The sequence below is a fragment of the Sorex fumeus genome, unplaced genomic scaffold (assembly GCF_029834395.1).
Source record: "Sorex fumeus unplaced genomic scaffold, SorFum_2.1 ptg000020l, whole genome shotgun sequence".
Taxonomy (NCBI): Eukaryota; Metazoa; Chordata; class Mammalia; order Eulipotyphla; family Soricidae; genus Sorex; species Sorex fumeus.
The window spans coordinates 4316696-4341248 of record NW_026606077.1 but is presented as its reverse complement, the minus strand read 5'-3'; the positions used below and the strand labels follow the sequence as shown (position 1 = coordinate 4341248).

At 47.7% G+C, this 24553-nt stretch overlaps 1 protein-coding gene across 1 annotated transcript in view; it reads left to right on the top strand.

Moving 5' to 3' along the window:
- The first annotated feature begins 11743 nt into the window (after positions 1-11743).
- SLC25A16 (solute carrier family 25 member 16) overlaps positions 11744-24553 on the top strand; it is a 35036-nt gene continuing 22226 nt past the window's right edge. The window contains exons 1-3 of the mRNA XM_056113412.1: positions 11744-11917; positions 18503-18595; positions 23874-24007. Of these exons, the coding sequence (XP_055969387.1) occupies positions 11794-11917; positions 18503-18595; positions 23874-24007 (351 nt within the window). The 5' untranslated portion in view covers positions 11744-11793. The remainder of the gene's footprint in view (positions 11918-18502; positions 18596-23873; positions 24008-24553) is intronic.

Sequence of the window (24553 nt, the reverse complement as noted above, 5' to 3'; positions counted from 1 at the left end):
GTACTGGCTTTTGGTTTTGTTTTTGTTCAGTTTCATTTTGTTTTGTTTTGTTTTGTTTTTGCTTTTGGACCATATCCAGCAGTGCTCGGAATTTACTCCTGGCAGTGCTTAGGGACCATATGTGGTGCCAAAATTTGAACCAGATCAAGACAGCAGCCACTTGCGAAACAAGAGTTTTCAGCTCTCTCTCCATCCCTGAATGAACGTTTTATTTTTTCCTCTTTTGGTTTTGGGGTCAAACCTGGCATTGCTCAGGTCTTATTTCTGGCTCTGTGCTTAGGGATCACTCCCGGCAGTGTTTGGGGGACCATATGGGATGCCAGAGATTGAACCCAGGTTGGCCAGGTGCAAAGTAATTATCTTACCAGCTGCACCATCACTCTGCCCCTATCTCCCCCCAATCCCCAGCCCAACGTTTTTATCTTGACAATCTAGCATAATATTGGGCACACAGTTCTTTTTTGTTTTGTTTCAGGATGATGTCAGGGGTTACTCCTGGCTCTGTACTCAGGAATCACAGCTGGTGGTTCTCAGGGTACCATGTGGGTTGCCGGGGATTGAACCTAGTTGGGGGCATGCAAGGCAAGCACCTTCTTGGCCCCACAGACACACAATTCTGCCAGTAGCCAGTGTCTGGTGATGGACTGCATAATAACTCTTCTGGAGGTCTAGGGGTCCACATATATTGCTAGGAAAATGAGAAGAACAGAGCTGTATTCTGTGCTGAGCAATCTTGTTTGATAGTCACATAACACGGGCACTAAGGAATTGCGCACATCTTGCAGATTAGAAATTGCAGACCTGGGGGCTGGAGCGATCGCACAGCGGGTAGGGCGTTTGCCTTACACGCGGCCGACCCGGGTTCGATTCCCAGCATCCCATCTGGTCCCCTGAGCACCGCCAGGAGTAAGTCCTGAGTGCAGAGCCAGAAGTAACCCCTGTGCATCGCCAGGTGTGACTCAAAAAGCAAAAAAAACAAAACAAAAAAAAAAGAAATTGCAGACCTGTTCCTTTCGAGGTTCCTAGGATTGATGATCAGGTGTTCGTGCTGGCATGAGAGGTCACTCCCTCAAACCTGGCGTCAGCACATTACCTCTGTCTTGAAAGAACAAACAGGACCTGGGGCAAGAGTTCAAAGGGCTGGTGCACATGCTTTACATATAGAAACCCCCAGGGCATCGGGGGACACTCATGGTCCTCTGAGCAGCACCTAGAGTGACCCCCACGCACAGAACGCACAGAAGAAAGAGTTCACAAGGGCTAATGAGCGTTCCCCACAAACCAAAACCTAACTAATGGAAGATCAGATATTTTAGCTTTGTGTGTGTGTGTGTGTGTGTGTGTGTGTGTGTGTGTGTGTGTGTGTAAAGGCAGCTCCTGATGATATTCAGAGGGCCCTGGGGGGCCAGAGAATGGACACGAAGCGTGCAATACAGGTTTTTTTTTTTTTGCTGCCTCATCCCACCCTCCACCCCCTGCCACAGCTTACTCCTGGCTCTTTGCACTCAGTCCCGTGAGCCATCTCCTTGGTTCCTATTTAGTAAGTCTTTTGTGTAGGGAGACTCCCACAAGGTGCTCAGAGAGCCCCGAAAACCATCTCAGTGACACTTGGCCAAACTGGGCTGGGGATTTGGTGCTGGGACCCAAGGGAGCAGTGCTGTTTGGTCCTGAGGGGCCGGAGGAACCAAGGTCGCTTCAGGGGTGCTTTGGGGTCTCCAGGGAGGTATGTGGCAATGCCTGGGAACCATGTGGTGCAGATAGTGGAACTAGGCTGGGGACATGCCTTCAACCCTTGCGCCCTCTCTCCACCCCCTTCAGTAAGTCTTTAAGTTTATTTAGCCACTAGAAGTTCTGTTCTTCCCCTCTATGCCACGTTGATAGAAATACAATGTATAAATTTGGTAAGTTGTGGGAAAAAGACAACTAGCAAATGCCAGATGTCTGGGAAGCCAGAGAATAAGACAATGAGTGCGTGTTTGCCTGTGATGTGGCTGACCTTGTTTTGATCCCTGGAACCCCATGTGGTCCCCTGAGCCTGCCAGAAGTGATCCCTGAGTACAGAGCCAGAAGTAAGCTCTGAGCACCACTGTGAACCCCGGACCCCTGATCCCAAAAGACAAAAACAAAAACCTCAGTATGTCAGATCTCAGGTTTTGGGGGGCTTTTGTTATTGTTTTTGGGGCCACACCCAGCAGTGCTCAGGTTTTACTCCTGGCTCTGCACTCAGAAATCACTCCTGGCATGGCTCAGGGAACCATATGTAGTTGGGAACCATATGTGCTGGGAATCGAATCTGGACCAGCTGCTTGCAAGGGAAATGCCCTGTTCACTGTACTATCCCTCTGGCTCAAGTCTTGTTTTTCAAGACATGTTATGGGGACTTGGAGAGACAGTACAAAGTTTCAAGCACTTATTTAAACTGTGGTCTTGGACTGTGGCCTCATGACCCTGTTTAAATTCCAGCACTGCTAAAAAGTGATCCCTGAGCTTGGATCAGGTATAGTTCCTGAGTAATGCCAGGTGTGGATTCCCAAACATACATTTTGGGGGGGGGCAGGGTATTTGGGTTATACCTGGTGGTGTTTGGGGCAGGGAATTGAATCTGATCCTTCCACTTGCAAAGTATACATTCAGCTCTTTGAGCTATTTCTCTGGTCATCAGTTTTAATTTTTGGTTGTTTGGGGGGCTACAGCCAGCGATACTCAGGGCTTACTCTTGGTGCTGCAGTCAGGGATCACCCCTGGCAGGGTTCAGTAGACTGAACTGGTGCTGGGATCAAACTCAGTTCAATGGCATGCAAGGCAAGCACCCTACATGCTGTAGGATATCTCTGGCCCTCTAGCCACTTCTTAAAAAAAGTTTTAGAGAATTACTTTGAGGTCAGGAGACAGCGCAAAGGACTGAAACACATGTTTTGCTTGTCAGAGCCCCAGCACTGTATGGCTGTCCTAGTACCCATGAGAGATCCCTGAGCGCTGAAACGGAGTAACTGGATGTGGCCCATAAGAGAATAAAGAAATCAAGCATTGCTTTGGTTGCTATGTTAAGAGCTGACAGCAGGGGACAAGAGAACGCAGGGAGACTAATTAGACTCAGGGTTTATGGGCTGAGGGTGGAGAAAATAAGAAAATGAGGGGCTGGAGCGATAGCACAGTGGCTAGGGCGTTTGCCTTGCACGCAGCCAACATGGCTGACACAGGTTCAATTCCCAGCAACCCGTATGGAACCCCCGAGTTCAATTCCTGAGTGCATGAGCCAGGAGTAACCCCTGAGCACCGCTGGGTGTAACCCAAAAAGCAAAAAAAAAAAAAAAAAAAAAAAAATGAGGGAAGGCTGCAGGATAATCGTGTTTGCAAGGGAAGGTGCAAAATTTAGTTTTGAATATGATAAATAGATGCCAGTTAGATAGGCAGATGAAAACATTGGAAATGTGGATCGGTATTATTGGAGATTTGTCTGGAGGTTGGGAGTTCTTTGCATACAAAAAGCTAATTAACACTAGGAAATTGAAGGACTGGGATTTAATTAAAGGGCTAAGTGCACCGCTCCTGTATATGAAATCTGGAGTTTAATCCCCAGAACTACAGGGCCTCCCAAACACACCGTCAGCCTCCTGAGACATTATAACACCTGGAAATCGGTGGTTTTGTAGGAACTGAATAAGTAGCACTGTAGCACCATAGCAGTGTCCTCCTGTTGTTCATTGATTTGCTCGAGTGGGCACCAGTAATGTCTCCATTGTGAGATTTATTGTTACTGTGTTTGGCATGTTGAATACACCACGGGTGGCTTGCCAGGCTCCGCCGTGCAGGTGGGATACTCTCGGTAGCTTGCCGGGCTCTCCGAGAGGGACAAAGGAAACCTGGGTCAGCCGCATGCAAGGCAAATGCCCTACCCGCTGTGTTATTGCTCTAGCAATATTCTGCCTTGGCGGGGAATAGAACCTGGGTCAACGGCTCGGAAGGCAGCTATGCTAACCACTGCACCACCGTTGGCGGTATACCCATGGTAGTGTCCTTTAAGCCCAGAACAAGGTTCTCAATATGCATTTGAGTTCACATGTACTCCATACTCTCATCTCACATGTTAGATTCCAGTAAGAGTCATTAGAATTTGGAAAAATCTTTTTTCTTTTTGACAAGACAAAGCTCCTTCATAAGAGTATGTTAAAAATATCTTTTTTTTTTTTTTGCTTTTTGGGTCACACCCTGAGATGCTCAGGGGTTACTCCTGGCTCTGCACTCAGGAGTTACTCCTGGCAGTGCTCAGGGGACCATATGGGATGCTGGGAATCGAACCCGGGTCGGCCGCATGCAAGGCAAATGCCCTACCCACTGTGCTATCTCTCCAGCCCCTGTTAAAAAATCTTAAAATTAATTGAGCTCAAATCGTTTGAGTGGCTGGAGAGATAGCTCAAAGGGCTGAATACACGCTTTCCATGCAGAAGCCTGGGTTTGATCCTCTACACCACATATGGTCGTTTGAACACAACCAAGAGCAACTCCCGAGCATGGAGTCAGGACTTGCCCCTTAGAATTGCCAGGTATGGCAGGAAAGCAAGAAAACAACAACAAAAAGCAGCAGGAGAGATCGCATACTAGGAAAGAAAGGCTCTTGCCTGACATGCGCTGATCCAGATTCAATCTCTAGCACCATAGATGGTTCCTCAAGATTTACCAGGAGTAATCCTTGAGCACAGAGCCAAAAGACCTGAGCACCATTGGGTGTATCCCTCACCAAAACAGCAACAGCAACAAGGAAGAGAGAGAGAGAGAGAGAGAGAGAGAGAGAGAGAGAGAGAGAGAGAGAGAGGAGACCAGTGTCAAGTAACAGATTAAGAAAAAATAAAAGAAATAGTTTTGGAGATAGAGATAGTAGAACAGGTAAGATGTCTGCCTTAAAAGCAACCTACCTGGGTTTGATCCCTGGCACCACATGTGGTCCCCATGCCCCTAGGAGTAATCCCTGAGAACCAACCACTGGGTGTGACCCCCCCCCAAAAGAAACCCCCAAAAAACAAATAGGGGCCAGAATAATAGTACAGCTGAAAGGAAATTTGCTTTGCAGGTTGTTGGTGATTCAGTTTCTGGAGCCCTGCTAGGAATAAACCCTTAGAATTGCTGGGTGTGGCCCCCAATAACAGCAAAAAAACAAAGTCTTGGGAGGACCACAGAAATAGTACTTCCTAAATGTACAGTGGTGGAGGGATGGGTGTTGGAACACTGATGGCTGAAACCTAATCACGAACAGCTTTGTAAGGGTCTCTCTATCTCACGGTGATTCAATAATAAAATCTTAAGAAAAAAAAAAGAACAAGGAGCCCAGAAATAAATACACATACATAATTAGATATACTGGCTTCTAATCTATATGATAAAATGGCCACAATCATACAATAAAGTAAAGTAAGTAAAGGCCCTCCCGTTGATCATCGATTTGCTCGAGCGGGCCCAGAAAGTCTCTCAATAAGTGGTGCTGGAAAGTCTCTCAATAAGTGGGCCGGGGTGATAGCACAGCGGGTAGGGCGTTTGCCTTGCACGCAGCCGACCTGGGTTCGATCCCCGGCATCCCATATGGTCTCCCAAGCACCGCCAGGAGTAATTCCTGAGTGCAAAGCCAGGAGTAACCCCTGAGCATTGTTGGGTGTGACCCCCCCAAAAAAAAAAGGGAAAATAAATAAATTGGCCTCTTTAAAAAAAAATTTGACTGCCAGATGGGAAAAATGTAGCACTGTAGCACTGTCGTCCCGTTGTTCATTGATTTGTTGGAGCGGGCACCAGTAACGTCTCCAATCATCCCTGTCGTATGCTAGTGTAGCCCAATAGCGTCTGCTTGCTCCAGGAAAATGAAGTGAGACTTGTTGTTACTGTTTTTAGCATACTGAATACGCCATGGGTGGCTTGCCAGGCTTTGCCGTGCGTGCAGGATACTATCGGTAGCTTGCCAGGCTCTACAAGAGGAACGGACGAACTGAACCCAGGTCAGCTGCTTGCAAGGTAAACACCCTACCTGCTGTGCTATCGCTCCAGTCTGGAAAAAAACAATGTAATGATCATTATTTAACACTATCCACACAAATTAACTCAGCATAGATTCAAAATGTAGATATTAGACCCATAACCTGAAAAATAAATAGAAAAAAGGAGTTGATACACTCTAGAACCTCAACATCAGAGACAGAAAGACTCCAGTCAGGGGCTGGATCAATAGTATAGCGGGTAGGGTGTTTGCCTTGCACACGGCCAACCTGGGTTTGATTCCAGCACCTCATATGGTCCCCTGAACACCACCAGGAGTAACCCCTGTACATTGCCCGGTGTGACCCCCCCCAAAGAACTCCCCCCCCGAAAAAAAAAAGACTCCGGTCAAACAGGTGTGGTTGTTGGAATGATGTACATGAGAAACTGTTACTGATAGCATTGTAAACCAGAGAATCTTAATAATAAAATGTTTTTAATTGAAAAAATTTAAGAAGAAACAAATGGAACTAGATATGATTACAATACTTTTGTACCATGAAAGAAATTGCCATAAAATAAAGTTGGCACTCTAGAAAAAAAATTAAAAATGAAACAGTACATCCTTGGGGCTGGAGATAAAATACAGTGGGTAGGACATTTGCCTTGCATGCAGCTGACACAGGTTCAATCCCAGGATTCCCATATGGTCTCTTAAAGCACCACCAGGAGTAATTTCTGAATGCAGAGCTAGGACTAACCCCTGAGCATCGTGATCCAAAACAGACCGAAAACAAAAACAAAAATAAAACCCACCTCCCCAAAGCCAGAAATTGTATATCCTTGCATACTGCTGCCTCTGGTTTGATCCCTGGGATGTGTGAGGTCAGAACCTGAGCACAACTGTGCATATCCCTAAAATGAAACAAAAGCAACAACAAATAGTCTTGGGCTCAGGGAGACTGATCAGAGGCCCAATTTTTGCATGTGACGCCGGTAGATGCATCCAAAGCATGATCCCCAAATGGATCAGCTTGGAGCCACCTATTCCTCCTGTGCTGCCCCCCCTGCCCACACCCCCCCACACACAAAGAAATAAAATAGTCTTGAGAGAGTAGAATTTAACAGAATTTGAGAGCTAAGCAGAAGGCTTAGAAGGCAGCTATTTGCCTGATTCTAATAATCACTTAATCACTTAACTTCCCGTTAGTCGTCGATTTGCTCGAGCGGGCGCCAGTAACGTCTCCATTTGTCCCTGTCGCGTGCTAGTGTAGCCCAATGGCATCTCTTCGCTCCGGGAACATGGAGGGCCTCAAACCGATCGTTCATGACCTTGACAAAGAAGTCTGACCATCTGGTAGGTGGGCGGCCACGCGGTCTCTTGACATCCCGTGGAATCCAATCAGTAACAGCTCTAGTCCAACGGTCGTCTTTAAATCTCATTACGTGACCAGCCCATCTGATTTTCGACACCTTGGCAAATGAGACAGCGTCCCTGATCCTTGATCGTCGACGGATGTCAGAACTCCGGATTCGTTCTCTCATTTGAGTGAAACGTGATATTCCAAGCATAGCTCTTTCTATTCTTCTTTGGGAGACCTGAATGGCGTTCTCATCTTGTTTGCGTAGGGCCCAGGTCTCTGAGGCATATGTTAATGCAGGAAGAACAGTGGAATCAAAGAGATGTGCCCGGAGCCGGAGGTTCTTCGTCCTCTTAGCTATTTCTTCGACGTTCTTGAAGGCGTTCCAAGCCGCTCTCTTCCTCCTGCGCAGCTCGGGTGCCAGGTCATTTGTCATGTTGACCTCTCGACCTAGGTACACATAGCTGTTGCATTCGGAGATGGTCGTTCCATTGAGAGCGAATGGGGCGTCAGGAACAAGGCTATTTCTCATAAACATTGTCTTCGTAAGATTCAGCTGTAGTCCTACCTTTCCACACTCACGGTCAAAGTCGGCCAGCATTTGTGCCGCTTGGCTGATGTTTGGTGTTATTAAAACAATGTCATCAGCAAAGCGGAGGTGGTGTAGTTGCCGACCATCTATCTTCACTCCCATTCCTTCCCATTCCAGTCGTCGCATGATGTTCTCGAGGGTGGCACTGAAGAGTTTTGGTGAAATGGTATCACCCTGCCGCACCCCTCTCTTGACATCAACGATCACTTCTTTGTAGAATGGTGAGATCCTGGTAGTGAATCCGCAATACAGCTCACGGAGGATCCGGATGTATTGGGCTTGAATGCCCTGATTGGCTAGGGCTTCAATGACCGCTTCCGTCTCAACAGAATCAAAGGCCTTCTTTAAATCAATGAACGTTAAGCAGAGCGGCATCTTGAACTCCCGAGAAACCTCAATGAGTTTGGTTATCGTGTGGATATGGTCGATGGTGCTGAATCCTTTGCGGAACCCTGCTTGCTCACATGGTTGTCCTTCATCTAGTGTTCTGCCAATCCTATTCAGGATGACTCGAGTGAACAACTTGTAGATGACAGACAATAGGCAGATCGGGCGATAGTTGCCAATGTCATGGATGTCTCCCTTCTTGAACAGTAGTACAGTCCTGCTGGTTTTCCATTGAGATGGAACCTTGCATTCAGACAGGTAGCGAGTGAAGAGCCGAGCCAGTGTATTGATGAGTACTGACGGCAGGTTCTTCAGGTGTTCAGGTCTGACCTTGTCTGGGCCGGGTGCTGTTTGTTTCTTTACCGACGAAATGGCGTGTCGGATTTCGGAAGGGAGAACATTGGGAACGACATACCCATCCTGTGGAATTTGGTATGTCGGCAAGTGGACATGGCTATCAAAGAGATTTGAGTAGAAGTCATGGATAATCTTCTCCATTGCCGTTCTGGAGGATGTGATGGATCCATCAGGACGTCGGAGGGCAGTCATCTTGGTCTTATAGTTGGCGAAGGACAGGCGAGCGTTACGAATACTTTTCCCGGCTTCTGCCGCATCTACCAGTACTTCTGCTCTTCTCTCTTTGAGGTCTTCCTTGATCGCATCTCTGCACTGCTTTGCAAGCTCGGACGTTAGCTTGCGGTTGCCTGAGGCATGCGCCAAACCACGCTGGCGAATTAGCTCAAGAGTTTTCGAAGATAGGCGACTTTTTGTGGCTATCTCTCTCTTGGCGTTCCTCGCACATTCATGGAGGTGCTGAACCAGTCGATCGTATTCCTCGTCAATGTTGTCAACAATGGCATCTTCCCATGTTGCCGCAATAGTACCAAAGAGTTCCCAGTTGGTGGTCGTTCTGGGAGTTCTCTTTTTGAACTTTGCAGCCCTTTCTCCCCGCTCTGTGAAGTAGAATTTTGCACGAAGGAGACGGTGGTCCGATCCCGTTCGAAATTTTGGGACAACAGCGACATCAGTCAGCTATACCTCTATACCTCTCGGAAAGACTGGCAAGCTACCGAGAGTATTCCGCCCGCACGGAGTATTCCGCCCGCACGGAAGAGCCTGGCAAGCTATCCGCTGTGTATTCGATATGCCAAAACCAGTAACTACAACTGGTCTCATTCACCTGACCCTGAAGGCTTCACCGACATGGCAGCACTGAGAAGGATGAGAAAGGAGAGGCCGACAAAATCTCAAGGCCGACCTAGGCTGCCACAACGAAGGAAGACAAAAATGATCGTCTGTACTTTCAATGCACGTACGCTAGCATCAGATGCATCCATCGAGGACCTGATGGTACAAGCGCGAATGATCAAGTACGACATCATTGGTCTGACTGAGACAAGAAGGCACGAATCTCACCATGCCGTTTTCGACACTGGAGAAGAATTGTTCCTCGGAACATGCGATAAAAGAGGTGTTGGAGGCGTCGGTGTCCTTATCAACACAAACTTGGCCAAGAGCATTGATTCATTCGAATGCCTAACAACCAGAATCGGACGTTTACATTTGAATAGATGTGGCTCACTGCCTGCAGTTTCTATCTTCGTTGTCTACGCACCAACATCTCATTATGATGAAAGAGAAATCGAGAAGTTCTACATGGAGCTAGAGAAATTCTATAAAGAAGACCACACCTTCTACAAGATCATTGTGGGTGATTTTAATGCCAAGATAGGACCGAGAAGATCAGCTGAAGAACTTCACATCGGAACCCATGGCCTAGAATGGAACGAACAGGGTGAGAGACTGTCTGAGTTCATCATGTCGACCAAGACCATTCATGGTAACTCACAGTTCCAGAAGGCAGAATCTAAACGATGGACATGGGAGTCTCCCGGTGGACGATTCCACAACGAAATAGACCACATCATATTCAATCGACGGTTTTGCCTGACTGATGTCGCTGTTGATTCTAATAAATATAGTTTAAAGAAAGAAACTGCATTAGCAATGTATGTTGGGCAGGATGATAGGGATGAAGATGAAGCGTAACGGGGAGGACAAAAACTGAGGTTGGGGTCGGGGGCAGAGAGACAGCGGGCAGAACGTTTGCCTTTCACGTGGCTGACCCAGGACCCAGGTTAGATCCCCAGCATCTCATATGGTCCCCCAGCACAGCCTGAGTGCAGACCCAGGAGAAACCCCCGAGCATCACTGGGTGTGGCCCCCAAAGAGAAGAAAACAGAACAATCCACCCCCCTCCCCACAAAGAAACTGAGGTTGGAGCCGGAGATAGCAGAGGGAATATGGCAGACTCTTGCTTTGCACTCGACCGACTGGAGTTCGATCCCCGATACCTCATATGGTCCCCCAAGTGCCGGTAGGAGTGATCCCTGAGCACAGTGCCAGGAGAAAGCCTGGAGCACCGCTGGGTGTGGCCCCGACCCTCCCCCCCAAAGGAAAAAAAAGTAAAAATTTAAAAAAAGCAAAAGCAGGCCGGAGAGATAGCACAGCGGGTAGGGCGTTTGCCTTGCAGGCGACTCACCCAGGTTCAATCCCCAGCATCCCTTATGGTCCCCCCAACACCACCAGGAGTGATTCCAGAGTGCAGAGCCAGGGGTAAGCCCTGGCATCGCTGGATGGGATCGAAAAGGCAATCAATCGGGGCTGGAGAGATAGCACAGTGGGTAGGGCATTTGCTTTGCAGGTGGCTGACCCGGGTTCGATTCCCAGCATCCCATAGGGTTCCCCGAGCACCGCCAGGAGTAACTCCTGAGTGCAGAGCCAGGAGGAACCCCTGTGTACCCAAAAAGGAAAAAAACAGAAAGAAAAAAGAAAAAGCAAGCAAGCAATCACAAATTAAAAAAACAAAAAAAAGCAAAAGCAACAGGTTGAGGACTCTGAGAGGGCGGTGCTGATAAGATCAAGATGAGACAATTTCAGAGGACCCTGGGTGGAGGGGGGAAGGGGGGCAGATGACTGGTTCTGGGAGGGGCTCATTTTATTTATTTATTCATTTATTCTCCTTTTTGGGTCACACCCGGCGATGCTCAGGGGTTACTCCTGGCTCTGCACTCAGGAATCGCTCCTGGCGGTGCTGGGGGACCATATGGGATGCCGGGGATCGAACCCGGGTCGGCCGCGTGCAAGGCAAACGCCCTCCCCGCTGTGCTACCGCTCAGGCCCAAGGCGCTCATTTTAGAAGTGACCCCGCCTCCCATCTTCGTCGGGCCGAGCCGGGCCTCCGGCCGCGCGGCGGGGCGGGCCGGAGCAGACCACGCCCACTCCTCACGTCATCATCCCGCGCCGCGCGGTGGCGGCTCCTCCGCCGGACTGCAGGCCACGCCCACTCCACGCCATCAGCCCGCGCCGCGCGCCGGCGGCTCCTCCGCCCGGCTGGCACGGCCCTCGCGGGGCCTGGCACTGCCCGCTGCGGCCATGGCGCCGCGCCGCGCTTCCTGAGCGGGCGAGCGGAGCTCAGCACGGGCGCGGGGGCCCATGGCGGCGGCGGCGGCGGCCCTGGCGGCGGCCGATCCCCCGCCCGCGATGCCGCCGGCGGCCGGGGCCGGGGGTCCGGCCGCCCGCCGGGACCTCTACTGGCTGCGCTCGTTCCTGGCCGGAGGTGGGTGGCGCCGGGCGCCGCGGCCGCGCCCAGGGGCGTCGGGCTCGCTCTCGGGCCGCCGTCGGGGAAGGGCCCGGGCAGGCCCGCCGAGGGAGGGGGCGCCCGCCGCGGGCCCGCCTGGGCCGGGTCGCTCCGCCAACCCGGGGTCGCGCGTCGGAGCCGTTTTCCCTGCGGTGCGGCGGGGGGAGGCGAGGAATTCGGGTCAGCGGGGTGGGTGGGTCGGGGGAGGGGGGCCTCGAGCGCCGCCGACCCGGGTTCGGCTGCTCTCCTGCCTCCCCTCTGGCCCCTCTCCCCGCGAGCACCGCCGGGAGGGACCCCTGAGCGCCGGAGGGTGTGGCCCCCCAAGCCGAAGAAATTGCTTTGGGATTTTTTTTTTCCCCCCTTGGGCGGGGGGCACGCGCCGCGGTGCTCAGGGGCTGCGCCCGGTTCTGCAGGCGTCACGTCATCAGCTGTTCGTGCGGGGACCTCGTGGTGCCCGGCCGGCCCTTCTGCCTGCGGAGCTCGAGCTCAGTGCTCTGCACCAGCTCGCGGGGCAGCTGGCTTCGTTTTTATTTATTTATTTATTTATTTATTTTTGGTTGTTTGGTTTGGCCACACCTGGCGGTGCTCAGGCTCTGCACTCAGGAGTTACTCCTGGCTCTGTCCAGGGGACCCTATTGGGGGAGGAGGATCTAACCTTGTGGACACCGATCAAGGCAAGTGCAGCCCTACCTGCTGTACTATTTGTTGGTTTTTTTTTTTTTTTGCTTTTTGGGTCACACCCGGTGATGCACAGGAGTTACTCCTGGTTCATGCACTCAGGAGTTACTCCTGGCGGTGCTCAGGGGACCATATGGGATGCTGGGAATCGAACCCGGGTCGGCCGCGTGCAAGGCAAATGCCCTACCCGCTGTGCTCTCTCTCCAGCCCCTGTACTGTTCTTTTGACCCCCAGCTAGTTCCTTTCTGAGCATGTTACAAGTAGGGAGGAGTGGAGTCTCTGTTAAGATGTAGATGAGAGTAGCAACCAGGATTCTTGCTAATTCTGCTTGCTGATGGAGATGTAAGTCGGTGTAGCCTTTGGTTGGGAAATGAAGCTGAACAATCAATCATAGGACACATAATCAGCCACTCCCAGTTCCAGTTATCATAGTTCTGTTCACATTTTCCACGTTTATAATAGATGCAGTATTCCCAAAACCCAGATGTTCATTAGGGCTAGGATGAGTAGCTTAAGAGGTAGATGAAATGAAACGGGCTTCAGCACAATATTATGCAGCACTGAAAAATGAGTGAAGTCCTGCTGTTTACTAAAATGTGGAAGGCTCTCACAGCATATTAATGAGCATAGAAAGCCAGGCTCAAAAACAATGCACGGTATGTGGTTTTCTTTGTGTAAAATATCAAAAACCATCAAAACTGAATCCAAGTTGAGGCTGCATAGATAGCTTGGAAGTTCCCAGGGAAAGACCATAGAACTCCGCCAGGTTTGTCCCAAAAATAAGAACCAAGTTCATATTGTTTCATGTCTGATCACTTTTTTTTCCCTCCGAAGAAAAAGGAAGATGCTGATTTGGGGAATAGAGGAGACTTCAGGGAGACTGATACTCTTTTATTTTGTGGGGGTTCACACCTGGTGGTGTTCAGGGCCTCCTCCTGGCTCAGGGATCACTCCTGGCATTCAGGGGGAACCATGTAAGGTGCGGGGGATTGAACCGAGTTTGAATGTGTGCAAGGCAAGTACCCCACCCACTGTACTATCTCTCTAGCTCTTATATGTTTATATGACTCAGGATTGGACCTCGGGCCTCACACTTGCAAGGCTTATCTTTTATCCATTTGGGTGGTCCTTTGGGGGTATTGGTATGATTTCTACACTTTTCTCTCTATTTCCTTCATATCATTACACTGATCTGTTAAAAGAAAAAAATGAATTTTTTTTTTTTCTTTTTGGGTCACGCTCGGCAATGCTCAGGAGTTACTCCTGGTTCCTGCAATCAGGAATTACTCCTGGCGGAGCTCGGGGGACCATGTGGGATGCCAAGGATTGAACCCAGGTCGGCTGAGTGCAAGGCAAATTCCCTACTTGCTGTACTGTCACTCGACCCAAAAAGAAAATGTTTTTGTTTTGGGGACATACTCAGCGGTGCTCAGGAGTTATTCCTGGCACTGCACTTAGGGACTACTCCTGGCTGTGTTCAGAACGACATATGGGATTCCAGGGACCAAACCCAGGTTGGCTATGTGCAAGGAAAATACCGTACCCATCTACTATCTCTTAGGCCCTAGAAAGAAAAGGAATTTGAACTAAAAGTGTAGAGAGTTTGACAGAGGACTGTTCGTGGGGGTTTTGGAGGAAAGCCACAACTAACTCTGAGGTCAGACACCAGTCCGTTCCCTGCGGTCGGGACCATGCCTGGCAGTGCTAAGATACAAACTAGCCACAAGTGATAGACAAGGGAAGCACCTTACTGACTGTACTTGTTGACCCCTGTGTAGGTTTTAATTGGGTCACTGCCACTGTCCTCCCGTTGTTTATTGATTTCCTCGAGTGGGCCCAGTAACGTCTCCATTGCGACACTTGTTACTGTGCTTGGCATATCAAATATGTCACGGGGAGCTTGCCAGGCTTTGTCGTGCGGGCGAGATACTCTCGGTAGCTTGCCGGGCTCTCCAAGAGGGGTGGAGGAATCGAACTCCGGTTGCTTGCAAGGCAAACGCCCTACCTGCTATGCTATCACTCAGTTGGGTATATGTTTTCTTTTGTCTTCAGTAGATAGCTGTGGAATGCTGCTGTAACAAAGTCTTGTATCTCACTATAAGAAATTGTCAGAGGTTTTCTAAAGTTTTTTTTACATTTTATATCAGTACTATCTTGTCAGTGCTTGCCATTGTTTTATTTTTATTGTAGGGGCACACTTATCTCTGTGACTCTGTGTGTGTGTGTGTGTGTGTGTGTGTGCGCGCGCGTGTGCATGCTCATGTGTGTCTGTGTGTCTTTGTGTCTGTTTGTGTGTGCTCGTGTGGTGTGTCTCTGTGTCTGTGCGTTTGTGCGCTTCTGGGATCTAACCCAGAGTCTCATACTTGCAAGTCCTGTGATTGGGCCACATCCTGTCTAACAAGCATTTGGTGTTATTAGCCTTGGTGTGCTTTTTCATTTTAATAGGTGTTTAGTTACATCTAATTATGATTTTAATGAGTATTTTCACTGGTGCTGAGCATACTTTTATGTTTGCTTTCAATTTTTTGGACACACTGGGTGATCTTGGACATTTCTCTCAGCGTTGCTTCGGGGGCTTTGTGGTACCTGGGGTCAGACCTGGCCTTCCTGCATGCAAGCAGGTACTCGGCCCTATGATCTGGCTCTAACTTCTTCCAGATTCTTGTACCTTTACTTGATAAAGATTTTTGGAAAATACGTTTAACTTCCTGAGTCATCCTGAACAGGATTGGCAGAACATTAGATGAAGGACGACCACGCGAGCAAGCTGGTTTCCGAAAAGGATTCAGCACGATTGACCATATCCACACGATAACCAAGCTCATTGAAGTTTCTCGGGAGTTCAAGATGCCGCTCTGTCTAACGTTCATTGATTTAAAGAAGGCCTTTGATTCTTTTAAGACAGAAGCGGTCATCGACCGCTAAAGCGGTCATCGCCCTAGCCAAACAGGGCGTTCAAACTCAATACATCAGGCTCCTCTGTGAGCTGTATTGCGGATTCACTACCAGGATCTCATCGTTCTACAGGGAGGTGATCATTGATGTCAAGAGAGGGGTTCGTCAGGGTGATACCATTTCACCGAAACTCATCAGTGCCACCCTCGAGGACATCATGCAGCGACTGGAATGGGAAGGAATGGGAGTGAAGATAGACGGTCGGCAACTACACCACTTCCACTTTGCTGATGACATTGTTCTAATACCAAACATTAGCCAAGTGGCACAAATGCTGGCCGACTTTGATCGTGAGTGTGGAAAGGTCGGACTACAGCTGAATCTTTGATCGTGAGTGTGGAAAGGTCGGACTACAGCGGAATCTTACGAAGACAGTGTTTATGAGAAACAGTCTCGTTCCTGATGTTCCATTCACTCTCAGTGGAACGAACATCTCCGAATGCAACAGTCAAGAAATCAGCATGACGAATGACCTGGCACCTGAGTTGCGCAGAAGGAAGAACGGCTTGGAACGCCCTCAAGAGCGTCAAAGAAATAGCTCAGAGGACAAAGAACCTCCTGCTTCGGCATATCTGTTCGATTCCACTGTTCTTCCTGCATTAACATACGCCTCTGAGACCTGGGCCCTACGCAAACAGGATGAGAACACTATTCGAGTTTCCCAAAGAGGAATTGAAAGAGCTATGCTTGGAGTATCACGCTTCACTCAAATGAGAGAAAGAATCTGGAGTTCCGACCTTTGTCAACAATCAAGAATCAGGGACGCTGTCTCGTTTGCCAAGGCGTTGAAAATCAGATGGGCTGGACATGTAATGAGATTTGGAGACGACCGGTGGACTAGAGCTGTTACCGACTGGATTCCATGGGATGTCAAAAGACCGTGTGGCCGCCCACCTACCAGATGGTCAGACTTCTTCGTCAAGACCCTGAATGGTCGGTTCGAGGCTGTTTGTGTTCCTAGAACGAGCAGACGCCCGCCATTGGGCTACACTAGCACATGACAGGGACAAATGGAGATGTTGGTGCCCGCTCGAGCAAATCGATGAGTAACGGGATGTCAAGTGATCAAGTGATGCTTAACTTTGAAGATTGTATAAGAGCTTTTGGTCCAAGTGATATGAAAAAGTATCTCGAGCAAGTAACTTAATCGCCTTGTATCTTGATTTTCCTATCCTAAAAATGGGAAAATAAGAGTAGCTACCTCAGAAGGTTGTATGATTACCTCAGGAGGTGCCTGTAAACCTTCGGCATAGTGCTCAGACAGAGTTAGTAGTCATTGATGACAAGCTGTGACCTAGGCAAATCATTTGCGCAAAAGGAAGATGGAAGCAGCCTGACCCACCTAAGGCAATGGAACGTTGTGATCATAACTGAATTATAAAATAATAAGCAAGTTAAGATACTCTTAAAGGAGACAGTTTTTATTAAGCATAAACTAAATAATTCATTCCATGGTTCACTTATGACCATGAAGATAATGTAATGAGATATTCTGAAACCAAATATATCGAAAATACAAATTATTTTCAGCTTTTTCTCAGTTTTGGATTGCCTTGAGTGTCATTTCCATTATTTCCTTTGTTACAGATAAGTGAAGCTTGGTAGGGCTGGGGGGAGAGCTGAAAGGCTGGAGCCTGTGCTTTGCTCTCGGAGACCTGGGTCAGTCCCCAGCAATGCCCCACTGAGTATTGCCTCCCTTCCCACTTTTTTTTTTCTTTTTGGGTCACATCCCTGTAAATAGAATGTGTCCTTCTAAAAACCCCAGAGAAGTACAGACAGTACAGTAGATAAAGCACTTGCTTTACATGCAGCCAAACCCCACTATCATTCCCGGCACCCCATATAGTCTCCAGAGCCCCACCAGGAGTGAACCTGAGTACAGAAACAGGAAGAGGTCCTAGGTGTGGTCAAGTGTGGTCCAAAAATCCCTTGATTTGGGAAGAGGGGAAGTCTTCAAAAGATCAAGGTCAACGAAGCTATAGTACAGCAGGTAGGATATTTACCTTGCATGCAGTCAATACAAGTTTGATCCCCAGCATCCCATATGATCTCCCAAACACTGCCAGGTGTAATCCCTGAGCAGAGAGCAAGCAATAACCCTTGAGCATTGCTGGGTATGGCCCAAACAAACCAAAAAAATTTAATAGAAAACAAAGTGGAGATGGGGGCTGGAGTGATAGCACAGCGGGTAGGGCATTTGATTCCCAGCATCCCATATGGTCCCCTGAGCACCACCAGGAGTAATTCCTGAATGCATGAGCCAGGAGTAATCCTTGTGCATTGCTGGGTGTGACCCAAAAAGCGAAAAAATAAAATAAAAATATTTTTTAAAATGTTCGTACTCTCAGCAACCTCAAATTTTTTGTTGTTCTGGGGGGGGATGGGGGGTGGGAGGGATGCTAGGACCCGTGGTGGGGGAGGATGGGCACTGGTGGAGGGATGGGTACTTGATCATTGTATAACTGAAACCCAAGCACAAAAATTTATAAGTCTATAAGTGTACTTCATGGTGTTTCACTAATAAAAAAAATGATAAAAAAGAAAAAAAAATTTTTTGTTGTTCTCTGCAGTTTGTAGAGTGGCATGTGGTAGGGACCAGTACAGATTGCTAAATGTTTAAATGCCTGACTGAATTTTATGTCTAGAGTTGATTATTTCATTGGGAAAGTTATCCGGAGGAAAATATTACTTCAAACATAGGCTTGTTGGGTAAATACTTACAAGTGTCTGCCTCCATAATCACATTTAGCAAATCCCTCTTCAAACTCAATTTAGGTTTGGCATGCTCAGTCATTAAATTATAGGAAATGGGGCAGTCATCTGGATATAGCTGCTTCTGGGTTGTTTTAGCCATGGAGACCAAATTAGATATCCGAGAATGTGCCGGCTGAGCCAGTAATGCTTCTTTCTGACCTTTTAAATATATTTTAGGCATCGCTGGGTGCTGTGCCAAAACAACAGTTGCTCCTTTGGATCGAGTGAAGGTTTTATTACAAGCACACAATCACCATTACAGACATTTAGGTAAGTCATCAATACTAAAGATAAGCACAAATGAAAATGTGATCTGTTTGCCGACTTGGTTTGGAAGTGATGATGAATTATAGTGGAAAGCGATCACAAAAGGGATTCAAGTTCGGGGGCAGAATTTGTAAGTGATGCATTTCTTCGATCAATTTGCTCTAGCGGGCCCAGTAACGTCTCCATTGTGACAGTTGTTGCTGTGTTTGGCCTATCAGATACGTCACGGGGAGCTTGCCAGGCTTTGCTGTGTGGGCGAGATACTCTCGGTAGCTTGCTGGGCTCTCCGAGAGGGGCGGAGGATTTCTTACCTGTTGGAATTTTTACTTTTGCACTAGTGGTTCTATAAGATCTTCAGAATATTGATGTTTTCGGAATCAAAGTGGTGGAATCACGGAGGAGGTATTTGTTCACTAGAATTAACAAGTCACCCCCGATGTCGATACATTTAAGAGCTCAGCATTATTTATTTTAAAATTGTTTTTATTTTTATTTTTTGGGTTTGGGGGCCAATAGTGATGGAGTTAGATTTATTCTTTTTTGGTGTTTTTAGTTTGGGCCACACACAGCAGTGCTTAGGGTGTACTCCTGACTCTGTGCTCAGGGATCTCTCCTGGAGGTGCTCAGGGACCCTGTGGTGTGCCAAGGATAGAATCTGGTTTGGACATGTGGAACCCATGGGGTATCTATGTGGCCCTCTAATTTTTTTTTAAAAAACTTTATTTATTTATTTATTTATTTATTTTTTGCTTTTTGGGTCACACCCGGCGATGCACAGGGGTCACTCCTGGCTCTGCGCTCAGGAATTACCCCTGGTGGTGCTCAGGGGAGCATATGGGATGCTGGGAATCGAACCTGGGTCGGCTGCGTGCAAGGCAAACGCTCTACCCGCTGTGCTATTGCTCCAGCTCAGCCCTCTAATTTTTATTTTTTCATTGAATTTTTAAATTAAGACATCATGGTTTGCAAAGTTATGCATAGTAGAGTTTCTAGTGTTCCAATACCCTTCCCCCTACCAGTGTCAGCTTCCCTCCGCTTTGTCCCTGGGTTCCCTCCTACACCCCCACTCCCCCACCGCTTGCTGCTTGCCTCCTTCCTTATAAGGCACTTTTTTTTTTTTTTTGCTTTTTAGGTCACACCCAGCAATGCACAGGAGTTACTCCTGGCTCTGTGCTCAGGAATGACCCCTGGTGGTGCTCAGGGGACCGTATGGGATGCTGGGAATTGAACCCGGGTCGGCCGAGGGCGTTACCCACTGTACTATTGCGCCAGCCCCAAGACACTTTTTAAAAAAAATTTTTTGTTTTTGTTTTTCTGGGGGACTACACCTGGCAATACTCAGGGGTTACTTCTGACTCTGCACTCAGGTGTCACTCCTGGAGGTGCTTGGGGTCCCATATGAGATGCTGGGGAATCGAACCCCGGTCAACTGCGTGCAAGGCAAGTGCCCTACCCATTGTTCCATCTCTCCAGCCCCTTGAGAGGCACATTTTAAACTTTGGTTGCAGTTTGGGTTTCCTGCTTGCAGTGTTCCTGATTCTGTGGTTTAGATGTACGTACACCTCATCTCTACATCATAGATGTGTCTGACACTGTCACCTTCTAGTCTCTTCTTTTCCTTCATGATCTCTTTCCCCCTGTGCCCTCATTTCGATAGTCTATCCAATAGGCCCCCAACTCCCCATCCCCACCCCAACCCCCATTTTTTTTTAAAGCCTTTTCTTTGTTTTTGGTTCTTGAACACAAGGGTGCCCGGAGGGATGAAGGCTGTGGTTGACTCAGTGCTCAGATCCCTGTAGCCGCATTTTCTTGTCGCTGTTTCAAGTACTAAATCAGTCTGTGCTTGAAACTGAAAGGAAAAAAGTTGTCATGTCTCTGTGACCAGCAATTTGGTTTTTTTGTTTGTTTTAATTTCGGAGGCTCACACACGGTGGTTCTGGGGATTCCTCCCAGTTCTGTCCTCAGAGGTCGCTCCTGGGCCTTCAAAGCGCATGCTCAGACATTTTTGCTCCCTGGCCCGGCAGTGACTTCTGTATATCTTCACAGTATGCTCAGACCTTTGAACTAATAGCGATAAGAGAACACCGGAAGGCAAGGAAATGATTTTCTTCTGTTGTGGAAATTGCGTGTGTAAAGGAGATGAATTGTGTTATCTGGTATCTTGGGGTGTTTTACAATGACTCAACATGGGAATGTCTGTGCAAGATTGTTTTACCCCTGTAACTTCCATGCTGACATGTTTTCGTTTGGTCTCCTGATGTGTGATCATTAACTTCTGCATTCATAGCAGATTTCACGCTCTGTAGGACCGCATGCCATTGGCAGCAGTGGGCCCTGTGAGGCATGCGGGGTTGGAAATGGTGTGCCTGCAATGCAACAAGAAACTGTTGCTTCAGTGCACATTAGAAAGATTTGTTGATTTTTTTTTTAAAGCAGTGGTGAGTTATTCCTTGTGCTTAGGTGTCACTGCTGGCAGTGCTCAGAGGACTTTGTGGTGGCAGGGACTGAACCTGTCACCTATATGCAAAGTGCTGCTGTCTCTCTCTTTTTTATTTGGGAATTACTCAGGAATTACTCCTCACGGTGCTCAGGGGACCATATGGGATGCTGGAAATCGAACCTGGGTCGGCCGCGTGCAAGGCAAATACCCTATGCACCGTGCTATCACTCCAGCCCAAAGTGTTGTCTCTTTAGCCCCTTTACTCCTCTTCCTCCTCCTTATACCCCTCCTGCCCTTTCTTTTTCTGGGCCACATGCAGCAGTGTTTAGCAATTCTTCCCTGTCCGGTCTTCTATGGTCACTCCTGTTTGTGCTTGGGGACCATGTGGTATCAGGGTTGAACCCAGGCCTCCTGAGTGCAAGCAAAGCAGCGCATCCCGTCTGTTGACCTGTCTTCTCTCTCCGGCCCCAGAGAAGCATTTAAATAACTTTCAAAGCATTTAAATAATATTGAAGCTTGGGAACAGGGATGTGGTTCAGTGGTAGATGTCATGTATATGTAAAGCCCCTGGTTTGAGTCCTGGTACTGCAAACAAACAAGCTAATATATAAGTGTTATATAAGAGATACACAGTGGACTTGACACCTTATGGGTACATATATTTTTTTCAAACATGTGGGTAAGTAAAGGCCCTCCCGTTGATCGTCGATTTGCTCGAGCGGGCCCAGTAACGTCTCCATTGGAGACTTTGTTGTTACTGTGTCTGGCATATCGAATACTCTCGGTAGCTTGCCGGGCTCTCCGAGAGGGGCGGAGGAATCGAACTCGGGTCGGCCATGTTGGCCGCGTGTAAGGCGAACGCCCTACCCGCTGTGCTATCGCTGTGGGTAGTGTTTTCAAAAATTGGTCCAGGGTAAAGCCATAAAGAAAATCTGAATTCATTTCCCCAAATAGAAACTGTACAAACTAGGTTGAAGGAGAAAAAATTATGTGATCATCTCAGTGAATATTTAAAACCCGTTTCTAAGCATTCAGTATCCATTCTACCTGTTTGTCCTTTTTTGTTTGGGGGTGGCCCCATTGGGTGGTACGTGGGGTGACTTGGCGATGTCCAGGATCGAACACAGGACTCCCGCACTCAGAGCACGTGCTCCAGGGGCTGGAGCAATAGTGCAGTAGGTAGGGCACTCATCTCACGCCTGCCGACCCTGCTTCCCTTCCCAGTACCCAGCATCCCACACTGCCCTCAACATTCCAGGAGTGATTCCTGAATGCAGAGGCAGGAGTAACCCTTGAGTTTTGCTGGGTGTTCTCCCCCCAACCAACAAACAAACAAAACACTGCCCTCCCGTTGTTCATCGATTTGCTCGAGCGGGCCCAGTAACGTCTCCACTTTGAGACTTCTTGTTACTGTGTTTGGCATATCGAATATGTCGAGGGGCAAGATACTCTCGGTTGCTTGCCAGGTTCTCCGAGAGGGGCGGAGGAATCGAACCGGCTCGGCCAGGCTGTCTGCGCGCAAGGCAAACGCCCTTCTGCTGTGCTATCAGAGCACAACAATAATAAAAGCATGTGGACTAGTGCTTTGTACTGTGCTCTGCCCACTGTTAGTCCTTGTTCATTATTTTAAATAACAGTTTTGGGTGTGGGGTTTTTTTTTTTAACCTTTTGGGTCATACTCGGTGGTCCTCAAGGGTTACTCCTTCAGGAGCTCTTCACTCAGGAATTACTCATGGTGGTGCTTGGGCCCTAAGGGATGCCGGGGATCAAACCTGGGTCGGCCACATGCAAGGCAAAGTCTCTACCTGCTGTACCATTGCCCAGGCCCTCTTAAGTGAAAGTTTTATAGTAAACAGTCAAGTACGGTTTTTAACAGAACTTGAGAACCTTTGTCTTTCAGTAGAGAGATTAAGGTTTTTTTTCTTTCACTCACTGATTTATTGCTGTTTATTGTGCTTTGTGGTCTTCAGCGCCTGTTTTCTTTTTCCAAGCAGCTCATTTTCAGTGATTGTTTATTATTGTGTCGGTGACATGGTTCTAATAGTGTCATTGTTTATGGTATTGATGTGCATAGTAGCTGTGCCCCTCCCCACTGTAGCACCCACGATGCTGCACTGCCCTGTGTCACCTCTAGTCTACCTCACTTAGCACAGTGCTCAGGGGCTGGTCTTGGCTCTGTGCTCAAGGATTACTCTGTGCCTCTCGCTTGCGAAGCCCTTTGTTTTTGTTGTTGTTGTTACATACCTATATATTTTTTTTAATTTTTAAATTTTTATTTATTTAAAAAAAATTTTATTGCCAAGCCCTTTGAACATGGCTGAGTTTGAGCATTTCTAGATTGCTACAGTTTATCTATTTATTTACTTTTAATTTTTGGTTTTTACGTCATAACGGTGATGCTCAGGGATTACTCCTGACCCTGCACTCAGGAATCTCTCCTGGCGGTAGTCGGGGTACCATATGGGATGTAGGGGATTGAACCCTGGTCTGCTACATGCAAGATAAGCGCCCTACCCACTGTATTTCCACTGTGTTGTACTCAGGCCCAGATAGCTACAGCTTAATGTAACATGCAATTATTATAAATATACACTGAAATGTAGCTATTCTTACCGTGAAACTTTCTATTTTTACTTGAAGGCATGTTTATGTAATTTGGATATAATGTATTTTAAGAAGGTTTATTACACAGAAATTACTATATATGTAATTCTTTAAACACAGTTTATGTCACGATTAATAGTTTAGTGAACATTTCCTGTGAATATCATGAAAATTGTCATTGAAATAGCTTTCTCTGTTCTAATAGTATTTTCCTCCTAAAAATCTTTATAAAACTAGGTGTGTTTTCGACACTGTGTGCTGTTCCCCAAAAGGAGGGATACCTTGGATTGTACAAAGGAAACGGTGCAATGATGATTCGAATCTTTCCATATGGTGCAATCCAGTTCATGGCATTTGAACATTATAAAACGGTACTTGAATTTTTATCTTGTTTTACTCTTTTGTGTTCTGGAGTGTCATGCTTAGTTGACAAGAATTTGTTTTGACTTCAGATTACTTTGGAAGAGTATATAAAGTAATGCTGTTTTGTGGTTTTTTGGGTCACACCCAGCGATGCACAGGGGTTACTCCTGGTTCATGCCCTCAGCAATTACTCCTGGCATGCTCAGGGGACCATATGGGATGCTGGAAATTGAACCCAGGTTGGGCCGGTTGCAAGGCAAACGCCCTACCACTGTGCTATCGCTCCAGTCCCCAAGTAATGCTGTTCTGAAGGAATTAGACTTGTGATCACTTAAATGTTTATTTACTGTGGTTTTATTTTGGTAATATAAGAGAGAAAAGAGAGAGGAGCTGCCATAAAAGAAGCAGGTATGGGTGGGGATGTGGCTCTTTGGTAGAGGATTTGCCTGTGTGCATTTAATTACTGGATTTGATCACTGGCTTTGGAGTGAGAGAGAAACAGAGAGAGTCAGGAGAGGGAAAGAGGGAGAGATGGACCATTGTGATGTCAGGGG